The following is a 25,450-nucleotide window of genomic DNA, read 5'->3' on the forward strand; positions in this document are numbered from 1 at the left end:
ACAGCATTCAGCATAATACAATAGTTCCAAATGCAAGCTTTCACCTAATAGTTCCAATATCAGCATTCAGCATTCAGCATCAAATGTCCAATGTGACAACTTTGATGTTGAAAGGAGGCAAAAAAAACCTAGCATTCCCAATTGACACTTTAGCATCAAATCAATCATGGCTAAGGTGGCACTGACTGGAGAACATAAGGGACCTACTATAGACTTCAAAATATTAAACAAAACAATCTCATTAGCAACCACTACTACGCTACACAATAATAATGCCAAAGCAATGTAGGCTATACATATAAATACTAGGGCTAACCATCCGGATCTTGACCAAGAAATGGGCTTAAAGCATCTTTGAAAAGAAACTGATCGCCATCATAATCGTGGCAATCGATGCCACTCCCAAACCAACCCAAGTCGAGTAAAGCATCGGGCCGTGTGAAGTCTATTTGATTCCAGTTTTCTTTCTTCCCAGACACGTAAGCTGGGTACTGTGTGCCTAGTTCTTGCTTAATATTATGATCTGCTAAAACAATAAAAAATGTTATCCATGAAATTAAAAAACCCATCATCAAATACAGTTAAATAGGTTGGAATACTAATAATAACAATAATATGTGCTAACCCTGAATAGTTTCAACTGATTGGGGTGCATCCACCAAGCACATGCTAATGGAAGTAGTATAATTGGTTGCAACTGAAGCAGCAGACTGACCTAAGGGGAAATGCGGCCCGCCTTGTTCATCGCATTCTGGCTTACACTTCATGGTTGAAATCTTAACTTCTTTGTGAATACAATCATTGGGTGTTGCTTGAAGTGAATTGTTATTCGCCACTTGTAACTGCTTCGGCTGGTAGATTATTGCTTCCAGCAAACCGCTCCTCTCTGGAGAAACAGGATCCGAAGGAGACGGCTTGGCCGGCGGAGACTGGATCATCGTGTCAACGGACTCAAGTGAGGGAAGTGGGGAAGCAGGTGTGCCCCAGATACCGTGTTGAGTTTCAAAATATTGGAGTGAAGGGAGCTCCAACTTCATGGCCCCGGGTAGGGGCACAGAAGAAGAAGAAGTATTGCCATTTAAGGGAGCATGGCTACCATATGTGTCATCACCATGAAACTGATCGCTGGTGTTTAGAATAGGATCACATGGAGAAGACAATTGAGTATGGTCGGAAATTTTATCACACGTGTAATCACCATACTGTTCAAATATTGGGACAGTATCACTGATACAACTGTCCAAATATCCATATTGCATGTCTGATTCTCGAAGGCGTTTCGAAGGAGGCATCACAGGAAACATGTGATTGTAACCATGGGACGAGTCCGAACTCATTTCAACCATGCTACTTTCAGGTATATCACAAATTGATGTTCCATAAGATAAACCTGGACAGAGTTTGACTAGTTTGAAATCTAACTCCGGTATATCCAGAGTATCTGTCTGTGAGAGATCATCATGCTGGTTGGCTTCATCTCTCAAGGTACCAACATTTACACTTTCTTGATTGCCATGCATCACCCGCAGGCATACATCAGGAGGGTAGATTGGTAGACCAGCTCGCTGCATTCTTTTAATTCTCGTGTTCCAATAGTTCTTTATCTCATTGTCTGTACGCCCAGGCAACTGAAACCAAATAAGTAATTAACACAACAGTAAATACCCACAATTGAAAAATGCAAAAACACAATTGGGTTAGCAATACACAGCATACAACTACACAAGTGAAGAAATATTGACTAGGAAGGAATGCTACAGAAACCAATGTAGTCATACCACTTTCAAGTTCAGTTTTCAATTCTCTGCCTGGATGTCAAAAGCTATGGATCTTATGCTATAAAGGTAAAAAGTAAAGAGAAGTAATGTTTAAGGGATATCACAGACATCATATTCAATTCAGGTTAGATATCACAGATTAACCATTAGCTTGTTTATGCTTTATCCGGTTTTTACATATTTCACTTATGGTTCTTCTGTAACTTGTAAATAATTTGCTACGCAATACCCCTATTGAGTGATAACTCATAAGAATAAATTCAAGTGCTTAACTACTAACTTAAAAACATACTTGAAAATTTTATTTCACTCTTGGTGTCTTCATGGCTACTTCGTAAAGTTTCATTCTTAGAGTCCGTTTGGGAAGTAACAGAAACTATTTTTTTTTTTACTTTTGAATTATATAAAAGTCACAATACGCGTGTTTGGCACCATTTTAAAGAAAAGCTTTTAACTTCACAAAAAGTTGTTAATCTACATATGACTTTTTCTTCTCGATAAGTCATTCTATCACTTCTATAAAAAAAATTGACTTCAAAACAAAAAATATTCTTGGCTCTGTAAAAAATGTTTTCTGTTTCCGTAGCAAGTTCTTGACCCCAACAAAGGAGGAGAGAGTTCTAATAGGAGTAAAAAAAATATAAAACAACAATAAAATATACATTTACACACATTTCACATTTGTTTTTTATTTTCACCTACCATATCATACACAATAAAACAGCAAACACTAACTACACAATAATTTCTTTGGCATTGCCATCAAGATTATTGTGAATTAGAATTTTGCTACTATTCACCACATATAAGAACACCCTTATGGGTGAGGTGGAGTAGAAGACAGTTTCTAATGATATTAAGTAGGAAGAACGGAATGCTGAAAGAGCTAGAAAAATGGAACTAATAAGAGAACAAATAAAGAATCAATTGCCTAATCGATTGCAATCTTAGTTATTAGGTTATGTAAAATGTTAAAAAATACTTGTTATCATCGTTATTTTAATATCAATTCTTGTGTAAAAAAATCATATTTTTTGAATTATTTATCCAAATACTACAACTTTAAAATAAGTACTTCTATAAAAGTACTTCTATAAAAGTACTTATTTAAGTTATTTATCCAAACTGGGCCTCAGTGTATTTACCCTAAGAAACATTCAAAGAATCTCAAAATAACTATTATATTTTATTAATGTAACATTGGAATTTATCTTTAGCACTCTTGTCCTTTTCGTTCACAAAGCACAGGCAACAAATGCAAACAATATGTGCATAAACTTATTGCGTAACCAAGCTACACATGTGCATGATATAAAATAATAAAACACACAAAGGGATGTTACTACAAACCTCTGCAGCCATCCGTGCCCATTTGTTTCCCATCTTAGCATGAAGCTCAATGATCCGGCGCTCTTCTTCTTCGGTGAATGCGCCCTTTCTTAAATCTGGTCTCAAATGATTTGCCCACCGTAAACGACAACTTTTTCCGCATCTGGCAAGTCCTGAATGCCTTTGAACTGCATTCCAATTCCCTTCTCCATTCTTCTTGACATAATCTACTAAAATTGCATCCTCTGCTGTGGTCCAAGGACCTTTCTTTAAATGACCTTCTCCTCCAACGGTACTTTCACCACTATCCTCTTCAACCGATGAGGATGGGCGGCGAACCTTGGAGACTTTCCGACCATCACACTTATTCGTCATTGTACTCATGGAATATACCTACAAAAATATCTGACAAGTTAAAAACCAAAGAAAAATAATATTTATTTTTGTCAGAATAGCCAGCACAATAGGACTATAAAAAGTAAAAGATATCTACTTATTGCTTGAAGCAAACAAAAATGATGGACTAAGATTAGGTTACCCTTTTACATCCTATAACCACCCCAAGAAGTGAAACAATTATTTTTCCAACAATTTTAGAAAATCCAAGTAAAATAGCATGGAGAATGTAAGATTTGAAGCAGAGAAATAACTGTCTATTGACAATTATATATCTCATTATGCATAAATATGTTGGTGTAGAAGCAAAGAAAGACAACCTTTATTTCAGGCAGAGAAGAAAAGCGATTGCTCTGTTGTCCTTAACTGGAAAGAATGACTGAGAATTAAAGTCAACGAGGAATCATTAGCTTTATATATCAACTGCTTCAAAAGATAAGTAGAAAACTTTTAAAATAAAATAAATTAAGAGTTTTGAAATTAGATAGGTTATCTTTTAATTTTGAATTTTTTATAAGATAAGTTATTTGAAATTTCGAAGATTTTGAAGATGGTTCATAATTACAACTTTATCTTTGATATCTTTAGTTATTTATTTTCAAAAAAAAAATGTGGTCTTCACAACAGTGGAATACAACAGGGCTTGATTGGTAAAGTTTTTCAAAAGCACAAATACCTCAATTTGTTTTTGGTAAATTAAAAAGCTCATGTTATTTGTGTTTGCAGCTTTTAAAAGTTAAGTTTGCTTTTAAATGCACCTAAAGAAGAGTTTTTCAAAGTTTGCTTGTATTTATTAAAATTGAAAAGTCTAATATAACTTCTTACATTAATTAATATCCAAATTTAATTCTTATATTAGTGTCTATTATAATATTTTTAAATTTTAAAAGCTACTTTATCAAATACAATTATTGTTGCTTGTGCTTATTAAAAACCATTTTTAATTTAATTTACCAAATATAGATATTATAATCTTTAAAAAAGTTATCTTTTAAAAAATAACTTTTGAAAAATAAAATTTTTACCAAACCAAACCTAAATATCATGCATCCATCTTTTTTTTATATAACATTATGACTTTCTCATCCTTCTAAAGTTGCATCTCATCTTTCTTTTTTTATTTACTGTTCACACTGGTCTTTGATTTCTCAAATAGTCACCATCCTAAATGAACTGGTATTTGATTACAATTCTCATAGGTACGACAATACAGGTGTACATAGACATAATTAAGCTTTTTTGCAAATCCAAATCCGATTTAAGGTAACCAAAAGTTGGGTTTAGTTTATTAATCCAAATTGGTTTAAAGATAACCGGTTTGATAATAAGTAAAAAAATATTTAAAAATCAATTTTTTTTCACTTTTTAAAACAAGTTTTACCCTTTTTATCCATTCTAAAACTAGTGTTATCCACACTAAACTGATTTTATACTCAAAAAAAGCAAGTTTTCTTTACAAATTACAACTATAAAGCTAACTAACAAACTCAAAAAAACAGTACAACAATTTTGCCCAGGTACATGGCAAAAGCTGCAACAAAGTCCATTATTATTTATTTGTCACTTAGAATGAAAAAACAAACCAAACAGAAAAAGTTGAAACACTACAAAAGCCTAATAATAAGTTGGTGAATTTATATCTATTATAAGGTTATCGCCCCAATTAGATAAGTATGACAAAAGCTCTCAAATGTTGATATAAAATTGCACTAAATTGTATGCAAAATAACAAATTACTGCAGTTCTACAATAAAACTAGTGATGCAGAACTTGAACATCACTAGCTTTTCATGTCAGATGTCTATAAATTGCCTGAAGGACAATGAATCATTACCATTTTGCAGAAATCACAAATACAATGCTGTATGGAACTATGGATACTGTAGCAAGAAATGCATACGTGCATAGGTTAACCGGATTCAGGAATATCAATGCAAAACAAAATGCTGTACAGCTATTAGATCCAAGAAAAATATAGAATAAGCAAGAAGCAGAACAAGTTAGATGCTACCTCAGATGAAGTTTGTTTATAATATTATATGACAAGAAAATCAATCACCACAGAACTTTAAAACTACACAAGTTTGGGTTTATTTATAGACATAAATCACCATTTTTGTCAAAATCAATTGCTTTACTACATTCTGCGTTGGCTTGGAGAGTTGGAGGTAACTGTAAGAACCCAATTCTAATATTCTGTTCTATAACATAGTTCTTTTGGTTTCTATTGCTGCTGCTATTTATAAAGAGAAATACTAGGGCCAATCAGAATTTATTGTTTTTGACCACGACTTTTAGCCATCAATTCAATTCCTTTAGCCCATACTTTTAAATATTGATGACTAATTAATGGCCAAAAACAATAATTTCCGATGGCCTACTAGTATTTCTCATCTATAAATTCTAATATTCTTAGGAGCCACCCCCTACTAACACTACCACTGTTAGAACCTGGTCCTTCTGAAAACATCCTAATAAATAATCTAAAAAAGATGACAAATTTATGTACTAATTTACAGTTCACATTTCCAGAAAAACAAATTCAGAAAGGAAAAAAAAAAGCTAAAAACACATTAAAAAAAGGAACATACAATTACAAACCCTAAGAGTAGCAAGAAAAAAAGAACACCTAGCAAGAGTCATTGAAGAAACGAAGAAAGAGAAATTAAAAAGAGACGGAAAAATGGGAAGAAAGCTAACCTTGGCCAACAGAGGGGTGTAGAGAGTTACGGCGGTTGTTGACGTTATGACATCTAGGTCGGCGGCTGTAGGGTGATCTGGTTCACGGCGGGAGAGCGCAGAGCAGAGGTTTGGAGAGCCGTTTTAGACTCTGTTCAAAGCAAGGGTTTGTTTGTGACCTGCGGGGTTGCTTCATTAAAAGCGGATAAATGGGGAAACAAAATAATAATTAATAAGCTCAAACGACGTCGTTTTAAAGAAAGCTTCAAAAAAACAAAGCTCTTTTTTAAAACGGCACTGAAGATATCCAAGACGGCATCAGAGGGAGTGAGAGATGAAGATCGCTGCTACAGCTGGCACAGTCAAGGATTGTACCTGAGATTCATGAAACAAGATCATTCAATCCAAAATGATGTTGGAGTTACTTTCGAGGTAAATCTTATGTGCGACTTTTGAGGTAGTTATATAAAGTTATAAACCATACTTCTTTGTTATTTGAAGTTTCCATGTTGTTGGAAGCAAGCAAATACTAATGCAGGATTTTCCAGTTTTTAAGAAAAGTTTGCTAAAATAAATACTGGAATTTAATTATTAAGTTAACTACTTTTATGTTTTTTTGTCATGACACTAGCATGGCTGGGGTGTTGTCTCCAGCATTGTCTGGTTTGAAGAGGTTGAGGACATTGACATTGTTTGGGAACCGTTTCAAGGGTAACATCCCAGATGATTATGCTGATCTTCACACATTGTGGAAGATCAATTCCAGCTCTAATGCATTATCTGGTTCAATCCCAGAGTTCATTGGTGATTTGCCTAACATTCGGTTTCTAGATTTGTCCAAGAATGGCTTCAATGGGGAGATACCTTCAGCCTTGTTCGTAACCATTTACAAAAATAAAGATGGTTGGTGTTATCTTTAGGAACAATGCATGATTTCTTATGATGTGAAGGAGAGGAAAAAAATTAGGTTGTTAAACGGGCTAATCCGGCCCATTTAGGTTTGGCCCGTTAAGTCTGTGGATTAAATGAGTTAGTCCGTTTAAGGCCGTTTTATTCGTGGACTAGAATTTTTTGGTCCAAACTGTTTATGGTCAGTTTAATGGGTTAAACAGATCAGTTCATTTATCATTTAATTTTATTTTGACAAAAAATATCTTTTTTAGATCAAAAACCTTTTTAAAATAATATTTTTTTTAGTTGATGGGTCAGATTTTAGATTAGAGTCAGAGAAATATCAGTTAAAAGTGCTATTTTTTTTAAAATGTAAAAAAAAATTAAACAAACCACGGTTTAACCTAAATTTAAACGGACTTAATTTTTTTGGACCGGCCCTAAAAAAAATTGTTCCATCCTTCTCAAGGGACATGCCAACCATCTCTCCTTTTCGCAAATACTGTGCATTTTTGTCTTTCTACTTTATAAATGTGAAATGCTTTACTCTTCTACCCGACGTAGGACTAAAAGACAGTAAAAGAGTTACTTGAAGTTTCCACTTTTTACCTATTTAATTGCTTAGACACTTCCACTCTAACTTTTCCAATTTGCAAAAAGGGACCAGTTATGCATGGTGTTCAACATTTTAATTTTGAATTTGGATGTTTTTTTTGTTTTATTTTTTTAGTGTGCCATAAAAGTACAAAATACCTATGCTAAGAAAATGTCAGCAATCTTTCTTTTTGTTTATTATTTTTCTTGGTTATGTGTAACTTCACCCGCTTCTAAAATTTATTAGTAAAAACTGTTACCAAAATTTTTGCCTTTGAAGATTAATATGTTTATTAAGTCAGAGAAACTACTACAATTATGAAAAATCTAATAATCTTACATTATTTAACAAATGCATTTACCATTAAGAAAACAAATACAACTATAAATTAGTTATACATAATGATACAGGATGCACCAAATGTTATTGGTTCAACACAGTAAACTTTTCATTCTTTCTTAACCAATGGGAGTCCAGAAGCATCACAAGTAAAGGACCTTTGCTTTGGTTTCGATTCAGAATTTTATGATCATTTTGAGATCCAAGACAATTGCTAGAAAGAAACATGAGTTGTATGTAATTGTTGATAATCATTTCATTGATATTTTCTGAATTAGTATTTATTACTATATAACTCCATGCTGATAAATCATTGGAAACTGCAAACAGACGAACTTTCAGTAGAGTTGAGATGTATCTAGATAGCCACAAGAAGGATAGATCTTTTGTAAATGATAAGGCTAGAGAGAAAAATGTAAGCACTTTCATAAATTCTTTTTCTATTTGTTAACAATGATTGGAGTTATTATAATGATAATGTCTTTCTCAATTTTCAACATAGGAACAATTAGCTTTGCTCCAAGCTGACAAGGTTCTTCTAATGATGATGCCATTGTCAATTTATTTGGATTAGGTTGGTTTTTTCTCTTCTCTGCATTCTTGAAGTTACCTATGAGTTTTTTTAGTTATTCAGTTGTCTTATAATTTGATTACAATCAACGAGGCGATGCTGTTTGGGAGGTGCGACGAGGATGAAGGAATGGGAAAGGAGCGAAAGGCCGAAAGCCATTACAGAGGGTTAGGATACATCTTCTGAAAATGCTTTGGGAAAATAAGTCATGTTTCAATTCTTAATACTTTAAAAAATTGCATAATTATCCATTTTAAAAACTAATTTAATTATAAAATAGTCTAATCATGGCTTAATAACTAATTAAAAAGTGACACATGATAGGGTAAGTTACATGTTACTTTATAAAAGGTATGGTAAAATTCACCTTTTTATTATGGTATAAATTTCACCAAATATTAAAAACTAGATATAAACAAATTTTAACTGAATTAGTAGACATTGTTATGTATTATCTTCTGAATTCATCTCTTTCGTATACAATATTTTAAAGTTTATTTTGCCACTTCAAAAAGTAAGTGTTTATAAAACGAGAACTAATTATGATCTTCGGTTGTTCTCAAGAAACATTTCAGAGTCTAATTCAATAATCCATTCTCAAGCATTCTCTAATCATTTCAGTAAAGAGTTTAAACATGTCTTTATTACGTGACATGGGAAGACAGTGCATTACAATGGTTTTGTTAAAATTATCGAAATAATTGGAAATATCCCTTCTATATGGTTTTGTTTGAGTTAGTTAGAGCGTTTGAATTGAAAAAAAAAAAAAAAAACACCGTTGTTTGGGATGTGGTTCCAATATCATGAGCATTCAGCACCAAATGTAACATTATCTAACATTCCTTAAAAGCTCTTTATCCTCAAATAAATGATTGCTAGGGTGCCACTGAATAAAGAGAATTAACATAGTCTTCAAACTATTAACAAAGCAATCTTGTACGATTTATCTCTATATATATATATGCTAGTGCTAACCAAAAAATGTGTTGAAGGCATCTTTTCTAAAAGACTCGCCGTCGCAATTGACGACGCTATTCTCAAACCAAGCCAAGTCAAGTAAAGCATCGGGCCTTGTCACGTGTATTTGATTCATGTTTTTTTCATCCTTCCCAGAACAGTAAGTTGGGAACTCTGTGCCTAGTTCGTGCTTAATATTATGATCTGCCAAAACAAGAACATAATTTATTCATTAAATAAGTGCATATACAGATAGTCCATGTTGACAAACACAATTAAAAGGGTTTGACTAAAATAATGATATATGCTAAGGTCTCAGCGTTTTCGACTTTTTTTAAAATATCCTTAATGTTTAGTTTTTGTTTTCGATAAGTGTCAAAATTACCAATGAACTTTAATTTCATGTAAAACTTTAGGAACAAAATTAAAAATTTTTAAAAATAGTTTTGACACAAATTAAAAATATTTGGGACAAAATTGCATGAAATTAAACGTTAAAGATCTTTTTAAAAAAGTAAAAACTCAGATGCGACTGTCTGTCGTTAGATAACAATTTAGTCAAATTTGTCAAATCATGTAAAAAATAACTGCACCTGAGTTTTCACCTCTTGAAAAAATATCACAAACTTTAAAGACAAAATAACTGCACCTGAGTTTTCGACTGATTGAGGTCCGTCGGGTGAGCACATGGTTAGAACGGAAGCAGAAGATTGAGCCAAGGGGGAATACGGCTCCCCGGATTCATCCCATTCCGGCTTACACTTGACTGCTTCATCTGGTGTTTCTTGCACTTGAAAATGCTTCATTGGTTGATACATTATTGGTTCCAACAAACCGCTGCTCAAGGTGTCAACAGACTCAAGTGAAGGAAGTGGGGAAGCAGGTGTGTCCCAAATGCCTTGTTGAGTCTCTAAGTATTGGAGTGAAGGGAGCTCCAACTTCATGCCTCCGGATAGAGGCATTGAAGATGAAGAAGAACAACAAGTATTGCCATGAAACTGGTTGGTAATTTCATCAGACATGTAATCTTCTTCATATACCGGACCATACTGCATTATTTCTGCTGATTCCCGAAGGCGCTTGGCAGGATGCATGATAGGAAACATGTTGTAACCATGGGATGAATCTGAACTCTGTTCAAACATGCTGTTTTCAGGTATGTCAAAAATCGATGGATCCAGGGGGATCTTAACGTGTTTGAAATCCAACTCTGGTATATTCAACGTGTCTGTTTGTGAAAGATCGTCATGCTGGTTGACTCCGTCGGTCAACCTGCCAACATTTTGACTTTCTTGATTTCCATGCATCACCCGGAAGCATATGTCAGGAGGGTAGATTGGTAAACCAGACCGCTGCATTCTTTTAATTCTTGTGTTCCAATAGTTCTTTATCTCATTGTCCGTACGCCCAGGCAGCTGAAACAAATATTTTTGTTAATTAAATAATAAAAAAGAAAAGCTAAAAAGAAAACAAGAAAGCTAGGATTAAAGGCACTAAAATTAAAATAGTAAATTATTATCATAAAGCTAGAAAATATATTCAAACCTTAGGTTTCTTGTTCTCTTCTCTATGTAAATTTAGTATTGGTTCATGAGAATTCAGCTTAAAAATCTACTTTACACACAACATTTTTATTAAAATGAAACAAAAACTAAATGCAACAGTAGTTGCATGATATGAATGTTAAGATCAAACACAACATATGGATTTACAACTCGCTTTGTGTTATTTTGATGTCAGATATTTAGATTAACATATATTTCGCCAATAACAATTGAATAACAAATTCAATATAAAAAAAGTTTCAAACACTAACCTCCTCCTTGGAAAGTTCCAAAGAAAGGAAACATAAGGAAAGATGGCAAAATTGTGTTCTTAAAATGACCCCTACAATTTCGTTGGTCTCGATTAGAACCCCCAAATTTGCAATTGTGGTTCCAACTTGTCCCTACTATTATCTCCGTCACCAAAATGCTAATTTGATGCAATTGCATGACACGTGGACACTACTTAAACGACAGCGCATTGGTTTCGCGCCAAAACCATTTAAAAACCACGTCGTTTCAGTTTTCTGTGGGTTAAAACTCTCCAAAGAATGCGCCAAAACCATTTGAAAACCACGTCGTTTCAGTTTTCTGTGGGTTAAAACTCTCCAAAGAATTTGCACGCGAAACCATCGTTTAAGTAGTGTCCATCATGTCATGCAATTGCGCTAGATCAGCATTCATTCCGGTAACGAGATGATTGGGCAAGTTGGAGCCACAGTTGTAAATTTAGAAGTTCTAATTGGGGCCAACGAAATTGTGGGGAATCATTCTCAGCATCAAATCAAATTTCAGGGGCCAAATTGAGATTTAACTCGAATCTAGTGACGATTTCTGAATCAGATTTATTAATATTCAATCTTTAAGAGAATGCATAAAAAAAGAGCAATAGATCATGATTTTCTTATTAACACATTTCATGTTGAGTTTATAGAACAAAACTTGGGATATATAATACATTTCATTTCATCAACAATCTCATTTCATCAGCAAGTATTTTTTTAGACTACAAACCTCTGCAGCCATCCGTGCCCATTTGTTTCCCATCTTAGCATGAAGCTCAATGATCCTGCGCTCTTCTTCTTCAGTGAATGCTCCCTTTTTCAAATCTGGTCTCAAATGATTTGCCCATCGTAATCGACAGCTTTTACCGCATCGGGCAAGTCCCGAATTCCTTTGAACAGCATTCCAATTCCCCTCTCCATGCTTGGTAACGTAGTCTACTAGAATTGCATCCTCTATTGATGTCCAAGGGCCTTTCTTTAAATGACCTTCTCCTCCCGTCTTAGCCTCCTCATCTGATGATGACGATTGGCGACTTTTGGACACTTTCCGACCATCACCCATGTTCGTCATGCTAATCATGACTCTCAATGTGCCTACAAAAAGTACAAGTGTTTTACTTAGTAAAGAATTAGAGAATCTGAAATTTTGATCTTAAAAAAGATGTGATTTTTTGTTGTTTATTTTATAGGTGAAATTTAGAAAAAATATGAAAAAAAAATCATTCAAGGTGAGAAATCACACATTATATTCTAAAATAAAAACACAAAATTTAAAAGATCCAAATTCGATAAATTGCCAACTCAAAATCAAATTTCTGAGATTCACTAATTTCATAATTTCTACTAAACAAAAAAAATGAGCAAGATGATCATGAAAAGCTGATGATGCAATTATTCCTTTCACAATTTTGTAAAATCCATCATTAATTAATTGAATTTTTAAGGATTAAACAATGAAAATTGTTTCAACATGAGGATTCACCTGAATTGAACTCCAAACAATTGACATTCACTCATCAACAAAAGAACCGCAATATCTATAACCAGCACAAATTAACATTCACTCATCACTTAGCTACTATAAGATTTTAAGGTAAGAATAACCAATAAACCATTACGAAAAAGGACTCATTTTTAATCCGAGAGCCAAAGGATAATTAAGAAGATCTGGAATCACAATGCTGAAAAAGGAGAAAAAAAAAAGAAACCTAGAAGAAAATTGATACGAGGAATGACCTTGAAATTGCCGGTGTTTTTCTTTTTCTTTATTTTTTTTAATTTTTAATCATTGAATAAAGAAAGAGAGAGTCAAAGTGTAGATCCACACATAGAGATAGAAGATACAGTATGAGCTTACACATAGAAGAAAAGTAACAAGAGAGAAAGAAATAATTTATTTATGGAAGTACTTTGTTTGAGCTTATTTTTTTGCAGTACAAAATGTTTGAGCTTATTATGATTATTATTATTAGGTTTTAAATTTCAATTTTTTGTTTCATAAGTTTTGAATTTTAAATTTTGTTAATTTATTTTTTTTTAAATGTAAAAATTTAATTTGAGTTTGGATGGTGCCTTAGAAGTAGGAGGAGAATATTTGATGGCAAACGAAGAGGAAAATCAGGAGAGAAAGTAGATTGGGAGAGAAGACCCAGTATACTGAATATAATTAAAAGTTATTTTATTTCAATTAATTTAGATATAGTATTACTTTTAAAATTTCATTATATAATGTAACAAATATTTATGAGATTTTTTTTCAGTGTTCTTTCTAAGTATTCTCAATAATAAATAATAAATTATTATGTATAAATTGCTTACTCTTTTTAGACAAAGTAAATAAAAAATTAATCATATATAATAATAATAATAAATTATTCAGAGTACTTAAAAAGAATATTAAAAGAATATATTGAGTGACTAACTAAATTTTTAAGAAGATGGGTATAATATATTTTTATTTATCTCTCTTATAGAAATATTTCTGTAAATTATTAGTTTGTTCTTATTAAAATTAAAAAATTTAATATAATTTTATATATTAATAAATATATAAATTTATTTAATTTTTATATATTTATATTTATTATAATATTTTTAAAATAAAAAAATTATTTATTAAATATAATTATTATTAATTATGCTTATTGAAAATTATTTTTAGTTTAATTTATCAAAAATAAATGCTAAACGTTTATTTAAAAATTATCTTTTAAAACTAATTTAATAAATTATTTTCAAAATAAAAACTTTATTAAACTAGTCTATACATTGCTTGGACTTATATACCTGCATTGCAACTAAATCAAAGCCATTAAATTCGATTTAGCATAAAACCACGTTGCAAGTAAATGAAAACCATCAAATCAAAACCATTAACTTCGATTTATTATGGGCGCAATCAGCTAGTATCAAATCGTGTCCATTTCGTTAAATTCGATTTAGTGCGTAATGACCTAAATCGAATTTATTCAATTTGATTTACATAAAAATGCGACTTGAGACATTGACATAACTTTTTACATTTTAGGGGATACACGTGATTTTCTTTAAATTTTGGTTTATATAAGTAACTTGCCCTTCAAATTATTTATATGTAATTAAAAAAAATTAGAAATATACAGCGATATACATGCATATATTAAATTTTTAATAAATTTATTAGTTCATAAAAAATATATTAATCTAAAATAATAAAAAAAATATTTGTAATTATTCTCTCTTTATTTTTAACAGGATTAAATGTTGTTTTCTTATATATATTCTTAAATAATTATCTAATCTTAACTATTCATTCTCTCTTACTGTGAAGTTCATTTGTTATAGAATTCATAATATAAATAAAATTTTAATCAAAATAATTAGTATAAAAAAAGATCATTTTAATAAAAATATTAATATATATGTAGTATGTTTTTAGTCTTAACTAACATTTAAGAAATATAACTAACAATTAAAGTTATATTTAATTAGATAATTAAACTTTGATTTGATTACTAACTAATTACCTTATGTTTGGTTGAAAAGAAAGAAATAGAGAGGAAAGAAATAGAAAGGAAAGAAAGGAAATGAAAGAAATTGAGTGGATTTTTATTTTCTTTAGATGTGTTTGGTTGAAAGGAAAATAAGAAGGAAAGAAATGTTATAAAAAGACAATTTTATCCCTATATTATAATATATATTAAAAAAAGTAAAGGAGTAGTATTGGAAGTATTGAGAGAAACATTAGTTTTCTCTCCATTTTCTTTCCAATGTTGGAGAGAAAAAAAATTGGTGGGCCCCACCAATTTTTTTTTCCATCCATTTTCTTTCCCCTCAATTTTCTTCTTCAACCAAACAATGAAAAATAATCATTTTCTTTCCCATTTTCTTTCCTCCCTTTTCTTTCCTTCCATTTTCCACTCAAACAAACATAGCACTAGTGCTGTGAAGTTAATTATTACTATTTATTGCTTTTTATTGAGTTAATTATTACTATTTATTATCAGAATGTTGACGAAAGTGATATAGATAGAACCATTAAATGTGTGTGATGTCTAAAATTAGAAACTGTCCAATCCATCCGACCCAAAGAAAAAAAAGGTAAATCATATTATGTTATATGAAATATTTCAAATGCTTCGGAGAGTACTGGTGCACCAATTGTTTTAATCGTTGATTTTAATTAATATATATTATATATATTTTTTATAATTCAGATCAACGGTTAAAAAAACTGGTGCACTGACCGATGCACTTGAAATGCTTCCTATGTTATAACATGTTCAGTGTTTGTGTACATTAAATGAGCGATATAAACAAATTGACCAGTACCATACTACCATGTTATAGGGCATCATTAATTCAATAGTTAGTTACACTGTTAGTGATGTTAGTTAGTTAGCTGTTGTTATGTTAGAAGAGTTCTGTTATTGTGCTTGGAGCTCTTATCTTCTTGTATTAATGATTTCAGTGTCCTCAAATCAAATTTAATAATAGGCCAAACTTTCTGGACAATAGCACATAGATGAAGAAAAAGAGTATTCACAGAACTTATACATAGAGCTATTCCATTACCTTATGAAAAGAAAAAAAATAAAATAAAATATGCTATGTTTTGACTTTTCAGCTTCTGTATACTTCACAGTTCACATAACCCATCTCAAAAAACTTACAATCTAACTGTATTCTATTGTTCTTCCTACTCTCAGAACTCAAGCCTCAAACTGAAACACATATAGGGATGCTGAAGCATTCATGGAGACAAAAAGAGAAAACAAAACAAGACAAGACAAGACACTGATCCGAAGTATTGTATTTCGGATTATCACCTGTGCGAATAACCAGAGTGGTTGGCTGAATTACTCTCTGTACCTAATCGTGGCGTCCTCGGCATTGAATTCGACGAATTGAGTCCTTCTAGTGTTGCAAGAGCATCTACCATGGGTGGTCTAAGTTTTGGATCAGTGTTTAGGCATTGCAAGGCAAGTGAGGCCATAGCTTGTGCTCCTTTCTTGGAATATTGACCACCCAACCGAGTATCCATGATTCTCAGTACTCTTCTGTTATCACTCAGGAAGGGCCTTGCCCAATCCACAAGAGTTTCTTCTGAAAATCCAGGCCTATCATCTTCTAGTGCACGCCTCCCTGTTAATAACTCTAACAAGACAACGCCAAAGCTGTACACATCGCTTCTTGGGGTCAAATGACCTGTTTAATGAAAAGCTGACTTAGAACGAGGCGAAGGATCGATGAAGTTATATGAGAACTCAGAAACATGATATGGCTTCCAATTAAAGGAAAAAAGTAACACAAGAACTATTGCCTGCTTTGATTGGATACTCTGAAAATTTAGTGATTAGTGATCATTGAATATGTAAGTGGTTGAGCAGGAGTCTCTGGCATTTTATGGCCAAATTGGTGTACTTATGATAATTTTGATAAGTTGCATAGCAGAATTATGGAATACTAAATCAATGATGTCTTATAGTTCTGTTTCTTGAAGCTCACATATCATGTTCAAACAAAAAGTTAAAGTAAAATAAGTCAGTCAAAAATCAAAACAAAATAACAAAGCTACACCAGAAACAATTTTAATCAAGTCCACAATGAGGAAAGCATTGCAACTTGGGTATTCAAAAGTCAAAAACTACATTAAAAAATGTGTTTTCTTTTTCTCAATTGCAGTTAAAAATGAAGTAAGAATATGAAAAGAGGTTTGACATCTCATGTGTTGTCAAACTCAATAAATATGATAGCTCATTATGGATGACAAAATAATACCTAATGCTAGGGAGACAATAACTCAGTTATCTTATTTAACTTAACATCCATAATATCATACATGTAACATCCATCATATACACTTCTTACATCTAATATTATCCAATTATTCCAGCGGTAATTAAAAAATGCAAAATAGGGTAGCTTTGGGTTCATTTGCTATTGTCTCCCAAACATTTTTTAATGCTTTTTTACACTAACAATAGATTTCAGCTAATCAACAACAATATTCTGTTAGAAACTATACCTGTAGCAACATATTCAGGTGCAGCATAACCTTGAGTTCCAATAACTCTGGTTGAAACATGAGTATTATCTCCAGTAGGACCATCTCTTGCCAAGCCAAAATCCGAAAGTTTTGCATTAAAATCCTACAGAAATACCAGGCTACCCTTTTAGAATGGAAACATAAAAGTAAATCAGAATATGTAGCCTTTACTCTTTATATATCAAGTGAACCAACTATTAATGTTCCTTACTGAATCAAGTAGGATATTGGAAGCCTTTAAATCACGAAATATGACATTCGCATCCAAGGAATGTAAAAATGATAGTCCTCTTGCAACACCAACTGCAATATTGATCCGCGTGGCCCAGGGTATAGGTTGAACACCTTCTGCAGATATAAAAGACAGAATTAAGTTACTATGATATATGAAAAAACAGAAATTTTATGGCTTAGTTTGAAGTAATTATGCTACAAACATGATGAAGCAGATTATAGCATTTATTGCTTCATTAGAAATAAGGACATTGTTATGCTTTATTCAGACAAGCAAAGACAACTGAGAGATGGAATTAGAAAATATAGTGGAAACAAAGGAGATAAAAATATGGAAAATTTTCTTTGTCATCCAAGGGATCGATAAATCACCGTTTGAACATGATTTCATAAAGACAATAACTAATTCCGAAAACAATATTTTTCTGGCCTGTTTTTCAGAAACATGCGTGAAATCCAAGTTTCCACCAAAGTTTAAGATCATTCTTTTGAAGATTTGTCCTGGTATCTACTGCCTAAAAATGATCCTTTTGGTAACAGAACATGCCTGATATATTGATCAAGTGACAGTTAATTATTATGCTATGTCTTTTATATTCAACAACTATATACAAGCTTTAATGTTCTTCTTCCATTAGTCATGTGATAAGAAACTATGAACGAATATGAAATACAAAAGAAAAGAGTGAGCGGAAACACAAAAAAGATGCGAAAATAGAACTGATAGAAAAAAAGATTTTCCTACTAGACCTCTAAAAAACCTGTTTTTCCCGCGCATGTATCATCCTCTCCCCCCCCCCCCCCCAAAAAAAAAAAAACACACAAAACAAAGGATTGAGCCATCCTCCATCACTGTATAGATCAAACAACACAGTTGTTTACAAATCATTTGATATAAATCATTCACATTTCACATTGGCATATTCTCTGCATATAAGCAGAAAGTCAGAAAGGCCAAATAACAGGATGAAATGGCACTTACTTTTGAATAAATGATTCTCCAAGCTTCCTTTCTGCATAAACTCATAAACAAGAAGTCTGTTTTTACCCTCCAAGCAATAACCAATAAGTTTCACCAGATTTTCATGGTGAAGCTGCCCGAGATAACTGACTTCTGCCTGTCAACAAAAGGATGCAAATCAATGAAATCGAATCCAAAGCAAGATCAATGAGTTAAAAGGAAAATATAAGCTATAATTTAAGGTCCTTATTGTACATACAAGCCATTCCTTGTGACCTTGAAAGCTTTCTGGCTTAAGACTCTTAATGGCCACTACAATCCCACTCCCCGGTTTCGTTGGAGCATAGTTGTTCCCATCAATCCATCCCTTGAACACACGCCCGAACCCTCCCTCTCCAATTAAATTTTCTCGCCGGAAGTTCTTAGTGGCCTCCTTTAGATCATTGAAGCTGAAGGACTTAAGGTTAGTGGAGATCAATTTTCCAGCATTTGATTCGGATATTTTCGAATCGCCTTTTGGCATGTTAGAGTTTGGACTCCTATTCATCTTACTTACAGGCTTCTTACTTCCTGTTACAAAATCAGACACAAATTTAGAAACAAAGATCAACATCTACCTTCTTCAAGTCAATTTCAACAAAGAGAAATGCCAGAAGACCATCAAAATCTATTATTTTTATCCATCACTTAGCCATCAACTCAATTCCTCTAGTCTAATTATCCAACAACATACTTTATCCCGTACTTTTAAATATTGATAGCAAAAAAAAAATAAATTCTGATGGCCTCTAACATTCCTCTTCTATAAAATGCAACAAAACATGAATCAAAGTCTAGTATCTAACATTCTAACTTAAATCTAAAATCTGTAACCAAGAGGTTTTGGGGCTGGAACAGTTGTGTAGTTTCTAGGTGACCTTGATTTGATTAGAGTGTTTTCTGAATGTTGAATAGATAGAGAGAAGAGTAAAAAGCAGTTATTGTTGGAGATTCTTTGCAACCTGAATTGAAAAGCAGCCTCAGAACCTTCAATTTGGCCATTGTTGTGAGGAAAGAAGTGCACTCAGCTTATAAGCAATAACTCAGAAGCAAAGAAGAAAGAAATTACCGGAAAAGTTAGAAGAAGAGACATGAGCAACGGGTTTGGCACTTGCACATGTGTTTCCCATAACAGTCTTTGGTGTTATTACACGGAAGAAATCATGAAGCGCTATATGTTATGGTGTTTGTGTGAGCCAAGCAAGAAGAAAATGTTCACGGCATAGCAGTATAGCACCTATATATACTTGCTATAAAGGTGATGGATTCGATTTTCAGTCCTAATTTTGGAAAAAAATAAAAAGCATTAAATAATTTTATATTAGTATTTTAAAAAAAGTACAGATAAATAATAAAAATATTAAATAATGTGAATAATAGATATATCAAATATTTAATTTAATAGGTATGTAAATGATTATATTTATTATTTTTAGTTGGATGGTTATTTTTTTTATTTGATTTACTTATGCATATTTAACAGTGACTCGATGTTCAATTTACTAGGAGTACAGATGGTTATCCTAATGTTAAGATTTAAGAGGTAATTTGGAGGTGGAGTATTTTTTACTTTATTAGATCAATTTTAAAATTTATTATTTACATTGTTTACAAAAATTATTATCTACCAAATAAAATCTTAGTAATTTTATATGAATATAATTGCATATGATTTCCATCTATATGTACACTCATATAAAGTCATAATCAATCATGCACTAAATTAATTATATATATTTCCAACAAATTAGTTTTTAAAACAGAAAAAAATATTAATAAAATTTTATAGGATAACAAACATAGTTAAATTAGTTTAATTAAAATATTCTACTTTAATATATATGACCTAATTTAAAGATAATATATTTATATTTATTATTCTAAAAAAATTTATTAGTATTGTTTTCATTTAAAAATTAATTATTTAAATTATAAATTTTCAAAAATTTATTTATTACTTTACTCTATATTTTTTAACTAAAATAATTAAATTTGTCTCAGTAGAAAATAATTAATATAGCTGCATTAGGGGAAAATAAAATAAAGAGTAGTTGCGCTTTAGAACGTTCAAAGAACAACCGCCGGGGAAGGGCATGTAAACAATATTTTATTTATTTATTTATTTTTAAAAAATATACTCATTTTTCTTGAGATACTAAATAATATATTTTTTTAAAAAAAAATTTACACTTCTCTCCCCTACCTAATTAGAATAAAGGTACTATTTACTTCATTTAACAAAAATATCCTTTAATAATAATTGAGTTATATAATATATTTTATCTTAAGAAAATGTACATCTTTAATAATAATTGAGTTAATTTAGTTCATTTAACAAAAATATCCTTTAATATTCATTCAACACCTTTTGTTTTTATGGTTTATATATAAAGGTTTATCTAATTTATACTCTAAAAATACATCTTAAGATAATAAATAAATAAAAATTTATTTTTTTATAATACAAAAATTTAAATTTTTAATGTATTTATTTTTTATTTATTAAATAAAAATATCTAAAATATTTTATTAATAATAATCTTATCATATATCTGTAACGTATATATTAACTAAATTCTATATATAAAAAAATGAAATTTAATTTCGATCTTCATAGAACTTTTATTCAGGTAATTTCCTAATATATTTTGGTTAAGTCCTCAATTTCGTATTAAAATATATTTGCGTTAATTCTATTGAATATTATGGTAATTTAGTTTAAATAATTTCAAATAATAGTTTGTTAGTCAAAAAAATAAATTATTTTATCATTTTCTTAAAGAAAAACTCAAAGTCTTGAGTGAAATATTTTTGTAAACTTTCGGCTCATATTTAAATGAGATTACTATAGAAATCAAGACTAAATACTTTTAAGATTGTAGTTTATAACTATATTCTCTTATGAAAACCTAAATCAAAGAGTATAGTATTCAAAAGAACCGAAATAATTTAATGTATGATGATAAAATGGGTTTAAAAGTTAGTATAATATAATCCAACACCAGTGTACTGGTCAACATATGGGTTCGAGCTTATTGAAAAGAGTGGGAAGTTTCTTCTTACAAAATTTTCAACGTGTCACTTTGTTTCAAATATTGTGACGTAGGAAGTTGCAAGGTGGGGACATAAATGCGTACTGCGAAAACATTGACAATCGGGTGGCATATTAGGATAAGATTTTGAACAAAAGAAAATTATTGTTTTACGGAGTTTTTTAAGTGAAAAAAAGTATTTTCTGGTCTTTCATGAATTAGGTAGTAATGTAAATTAAGAAAAAATATGGGGTCAATTCACAAATAAATAAAATAGCAGTTGAAGGTGAATTTTGAAAAAAAAATAATAAGGGAGAAAAGAGACGAGATTTTCTTAGAGTCAATTAATATGGAGGGTTATGCTGCGACGTGGTCACTGTGAAGCTTCATTTGGACCACCTGAAAAGAGACGGTGCTTCAAGACGGCGGTGAATTCACTATTGAGCGGCGTGGAAGCGTAAATCGAGATCTGGACGACTTGTGATTCACCATAAAAGAAGGCAATGAATTAGACGAGGCAATTAGATTTGCAGGTACGCTGTGTCGATGACTCTAAGTTTGTTATCGTTTAGTGTTTTCTCAGGGAGGTTGGTGGAGGAATGGTCTGGAAATAATTTTCTGGTTGCTATTTAAGGCGGCACACGGGCGAATTTGAGTTGTTGCTTATTAAAATGTTTGTTGAAATTGGGGTTGGTCGCTATACTTGAATGGATTTTACTTGGATCCGGTATATGTACGGGTTTATTTTAGGGGGTGTGGGATATAGCTGCGTGTTCGTAGTTATCATTGATAATGCCAATTTTCACTCAGTGCGATATTTGAACTGTGACAGGCAAATGGGTTTGTGGAGCGCAGCTACGAGTTTTCATCTAATTTTTACTGCGTCCATGCGCCGCAGGTTATGTGTTACTCATTTTATGAATTTTTTGTTGATGTGGCCCACCGCTTACTGTCACCTATGCCGTATGTTGTTTGTTGCAGGATGCAGGAGATGGGATGAGCAGTGAAACTGTGCCGGTGGAGGAAGCAGAAGCGATGGATTTGTCCGCCGTAGATGCGGACATAGATGTAAAAGCATCAATGAGGATTGTTGAGGAGATAGGATCGTTTAACGCAATTGAATTTTCAGTCCTCACAACGAAGGACATCCTAACGACGGAGTTCATAAACTTGTAGGCAGCTTATGACTACTACAACGAATACGGTTGCATTAAGGGATTCTCGGTGAGGAGGTCAAAGGTGGGATGCAGAACAAAGCAGAGGATGGAGGGTAAAATTATTTAGCAGATATTCATGTGCTCGAGGGAAAGAGAGCGAAATGGAAAACACATGCAGCAGGGAAAGAGGAAGACGGATCCACGACCGATCACAGGGTGCGAGTGTGAAGCTCGAATTAAGGTGCACGTCGATGATACCAGTGGGTGATAGTTTGTTGAACAATTCTATGATAACTATAATCATCCCATGCTAGATGCCAGGTTTAGGGGTCTGATGCGATCACACAGAGCAGTAAAGGAAGGTGATTTGCACCAAATCAATTCGATGAGGAAAGCTGGGTTGCAAGTGCCGACGATATTCCGAGCCTTTGCCAATCAGTCAGGGGAAATCGAGACTGTTGGGTTCGAGATAAAGAATATCTATAATGCAATAGAGAAGTAAAAGCGGGCAGGCGCGATAGATGCTAAGGCCGCATTGAAGTTCTTGGAAACGCAACAACAACTAGAAATCAAGTTAATCATCCTACCCATTTTAGCTTAAAAACAAATACATGAAAATGACAATGATGGGTAATTGAATTAATTATTTCATTTTACCTATTATATAAGTATTGTAACTATTATGGATTCTCTTTCACAATGTCATTGTACCTCATATAGCTAAACATGCCGTAAATACAATTACCATACACATAATTCAGTCCTCAATTTCAACGCCTGCATCACTCTAGAGTTATTTTTTCTATTCATTCAATGTCCGTCATGTATAATTATATACATAAATTCTTATCTATACATGTAAGAAGTATATAAGTATACCATTCATTATAAAACATTCATGTAAGCATACCATTAATTAATTTATGCAAATTCTTCATACATATAAGCATATAAGCCCGTAAGCATGAAAAATAAGCATATACTATGTAGGAAGCATATAAACATACCCTATAATATCCAGGAAGCATATAAGCATATAAGCATACAATATGCAAAAAGCCTATAAGCATACCATACCATTTTAAAACAGTCATATAAGCATGCAATAATTGACATGCAGTAAATACAATTATCATACACATAATTTAGTGCTCGATTTTAGCACTTGCATCACCCTAGAGTTGCTTTTTTTATTATTCAATGACCATCATGTATAATTATATACATAAATTCTTATCTACACATACAGAAAGAATATAAACATACCATTCATTATAAAACATTCATATAAGCATACCATTAATTAATTTATGCAAATTCACCATACATATAAACATATAAGCCCGTCAGCATGAAAAATAAGAATATAATATGCAGGAAGCATATAAGCATACCATATAATAATGTGCAAGAAGCATATAAGCATATAAGCATAAAATATGCAGGAAGCATATAAGGATACCATACCATTATAAAATAGTCATATAAGCATGCCATGATTAATTAATTTATGCAAATTCTCCATTCATATAAGCATACCATTCAATATAAAACAATCACAAATTTGGTTAAATCACAAATCTTCCATCACATCTGGGTAAACATTATTAAACATAAAAATAATCACGCCATTTGCATTGCGATTTAACATCTAAATTAGTTGAAAAATAACCATCCATTATTAATGCTTTGAATGTAAGTTGCTCACCTTGTTTGATTGCTCACTGTCGACGACGAAATGGTCGGCTACGTTTTCATGTGGATTTGATGAATTCTCATTACCGACGGCAGATGGAACACAACCCAGCGGTTCAACCATATCGCACTCCATTAAGGAACTTCGGCTAGGTGATGTGCATGAAGGAGGATGCACACTTGAAACATGTTCATCTTGCAACGTCGACATCAGGAAAAAGGCACACACCATCTGCGCACTATCCTCGTTGGACGTCTGGGTTGCTGCGTTGCCGCGAAGATCTACCAAACGTAAGGAACGTGGTGCTGGGCGATGGACTGTGCGGACGAGAGGCTGGTCGGAACAGACTCGGACAGCAGGCGGTGATCGTGGCGGCGCTGTACCGGCGAGATTCTCGGAGAAATGAAGAGAATGGAGGTCACGCCATATTGAGAGAGAGAGAGAGAGAGAGAGAGAGTTCGTTGTTTTGATTCTATAACCGACGGTAATCCTAATTTGTTTCAAATTTCAAATTAGAAAGAAATCAAAATTAGTTAATTGTCCATAATTTAATTTTAATTTCAATTTAATCCCATTGTATGCATTGTACAATAAGAGTATTGGCTCTTCATACCATTTTTTTCCACAAAACAACATGAGGAGCATGCGTTGGAGCAAGAAATGACTCGCCCAATTCATAGATTTGGGTCGAATCAGCCAGTTTGCGCAGGTTTGCGTCGAACCATCCACGTTGCCACCTGAACCGGCCAGGCCATCAATTTATCGGGCCGACCAGCCCTATTTGCTTTTGATAACCATCTTCTGAGTTATTGTTAGATGTCAAACTTGAAAATAGGTGTAAATATATTTCTTTTGATGAAACAAACAAGATACAACACAAAAATATGTAATTTTTTCTATATTTCTCCAAATTAAATTGAAAAATTCTATACTTCATTCA

At 32.3% G+C, this 25,450-nt stretch overlaps 3 protein-coding genes, 2 long non-coding RNA genes and 1 other non-coding gene across 14 annotated transcripts; 1 reads left to right on the top strand and 5 right to left on the bottom strand.

Moving 5' to 3' along the window:
- Nucleotides 1-38: 38 nt before the first annotated feature.
- On the bottom strand, nt 39-6,557 carry LOC112795556 (transcription factor MYB33). Of its 3 annotated transcripts, none has more exons than XM_025837535.3 (5): nt 6,204-6,557; nt 3,824-3,882; nt 3,129-3,500; nt 626-1,628; nt 39-523 (listed from the first exon to the last, which is right to left on the bottom strand). In XM_025837535.3, the coding sequence occupies exons 3-5, from the start codon at nt 3,489-3,491 to the stop codon at nt 312-314; spliced, it is 1,578 nt and encodes a 525-aa protein (XP_025693320.1). In that variant the 5' UTR covers nt 3,492-3,500; nt 3,824-3,882; nt 6,204-6,557; the 3' UTR covers nt 39-311. The 3 variants fall into 3 exon arrangements, with proteins under 3 accessions (XP_025693320.1, XP_025693322.1, XP_025693321.1); XM_025837537.3 differs by having other exon boundaries at nt 716-1,628; nt 6,204-6,376; XM_025837536.3 differs by lacking the exon at nt 3,824-3,882 and having other exon boundaries at nt 6,204-6,385.
- Nucleotides 6,479-7,310, top strand: LOC114927611 (uncharacterized). The gene is made up of 2 exons (XR_011880558.1): nt 6,479-6,614; nt 6,814-7,310. It is a non-coding gene; the product is annotated as an uncharacterized lncRNA (long non-coding RNA).
- Nucleotides 7,311-7,448: 138 nt separating this feature from the next.
- Nucleotides 7,449-7,576, bottom strand: LOC112799097 (U6atac minor spliceosomal RNA). Its single transcript, XR_003200682.1, has one exon. It is a non-coding gene; the product is annotated as a U6atac minor spliceosomal RNA (small nuclear RNA).
- A 1,631-nt stretch (nt 7,577-9,207) lies between these two features.
- Nucleotides 9,208-13,219, bottom strand: LOC112795557 (transcription factor MYB65). Of its 2 annotated transcripts, none has more exons than XM_025837539.3 (4): nt 12,847-13,087; nt 12,094-12,458; nt 10,185-10,950; nt 9,208-9,739 (listed from the first exon to the last, which is right to left on the bottom strand). In XM_025837539.3, the coding sequence occupies exons 2-4, from the start codon at nt 12,442-12,444 to the stop codon at nt 9,549-9,551; spliced, it is 1,308 nt and encodes a 435-aa protein (XP_025693324.1). In that variant the 5' UTR covers nt 12,445-12,458; nt 12,847-13,087; the 3' UTR covers nt 9,208-9,548. The 2 variants fall into 2 exon arrangements, with proteins under 2 accessions (XP_025693324.1, XP_025693325.1); XM_025837540.3 differs by lacking the exon at nt 12,847-13,087 and adding an exon at nt 13,101-13,219 and having other exon boundaries at nt 9,209-9,739.
- A 2,627-nt stretch (nt 13,220-15,846) lies between these two features.
- On the bottom strand, nt 15,847-19,905 carry LOC112795558 (probable serine/threonine-protein kinase PBL2). 6 transcript variants are annotated; one of them, XM_072233805.1, is made up of 7 exons: nt 19,695-19,905; nt 19,432-19,587; nt 18,846-19,156; nt 18,608-18,743; nt 17,603-17,739; nt 17,371-17,494; nt 15,847-16,550 (listed from the first exon to the last, which is right to left on the bottom strand). In XM_072233805.1, the coding sequence occupies exons 3-7, from the start codon at nt 19,131-19,133 to the stop codon at nt 16,168-16,170; spliced, it is 1,068 nt and encodes a 355-aa protein (XP_072089906.1). In that variant the 5' UTR covers nt 19,134-19,156; nt 19,432-19,587; nt 19,695-19,905; the 3' UTR covers nt 15,847-16,167. The 6 variants fall into 6 exon arrangements, with proteins under 6 accessions (XP_072089906.1, XP_025693328.1, XP_025693326.1 ...); XM_025837543.3 differs by having other exon boundaries at nt 19,504-19,587; nt 19,695-19,828; XM_025837541.2 differs by lacking the exon at nt 19,432-19,587 and having other exon boundaries at nt 19,695-19,900.
- A 4,405-nt stretch (nt 19,906-24,310) lies between these two features.
- On the bottom strand, nt 24,311-25,335 carry LOC140183967 (uncharacterized). The gene is made up of 2 exons (XR_011880560.1): nt 25,124-25,335; nt 24,311-25,000 (listed from the first exon to the last, which is right to left on the bottom strand). It is a non-coding gene; the product is annotated as an uncharacterized lncRNA (long non-coding RNA).
- Between the last annotated feature and the right edge of the window lie 115 nt (nt 25,336-25,450).

Source organism: Arachis hypogaea, chromosome 4, assembly GCF_003086295.3.
Source record: "Arachis hypogaea cultivar Tifrunner chromosome 4, arahy.Tifrunner.gnm2.J5K5, whole genome shotgun sequence".
NCBI classification, from domain to species: domain Eukaryota; kingdom Viridiplantae; phylum Streptophyta; class Magnoliopsida; order Fabales; family Fabaceae; genus Arachis; species Arachis hypogaea.

Coding starts and splice junctions, on each gene's coding strand:
- LOC112795556 (XM_025837535.3), bottom strand. CDS start 3,491: ATGAGTACAATGACGAATAAGTGTGATGGTCGGAAAGTCTCCAAGGTT. Junction 1,629..3,128: donor GGGCACGGATGGCTGCAGAG/GTTTGTAGTAAC, acceptor ATTTGGTTTCAG/TTGCCTGGGCGTACAGACAA. Junction 524..625: donor ATCAGTTGAAACTATTCAGG/GTTAGCACATAT, acceptor TTGTTTTAGCAG/ATCATAATATTAAGCAAGAA.
- LOC112795557 (XM_025837539.3), bottom strand. CDS start 12,444: ATGATTAGCATGACGAACATGGGTGATGGTCGGAAAGTGTCCAAAAGT. Junction 10,951..12,093: donor GGGCACGGATGGCTGCAGAG/GTTTGTAGTCTA, acceptor TATTTGTTTCAG/CTGCCTGGGCGTACGGACAA. Junction 9,740..10,184: donor TCAATCAGTCGAAAACTCAG/GTGCAGTTATTT, acceptor TTGTTTTGGCAG/ATCATAATATTAAGCACGAA.
- LOC112795558 (XM_025837541.2), bottom strand. CDS start 19,755: ATGGGAAACACATGTGCAAGTGCCAAACCCGTTGCTCATGTCTCTTCT. Junction 19,157..19,694: donor CTCTTCTTCTAACTTTTCCG/GTAATTTCTTTC, acceptor ATTTTGTAACAG/GAAGTAAGAAGCCTGTAAGT. Junction 17,495..17,602: donor CCAATATCCTACTTGATTCA/GTAAGGAACATT, acceptor GTATTTCTGTAG/GATTTTAATGCAAAACTTTC.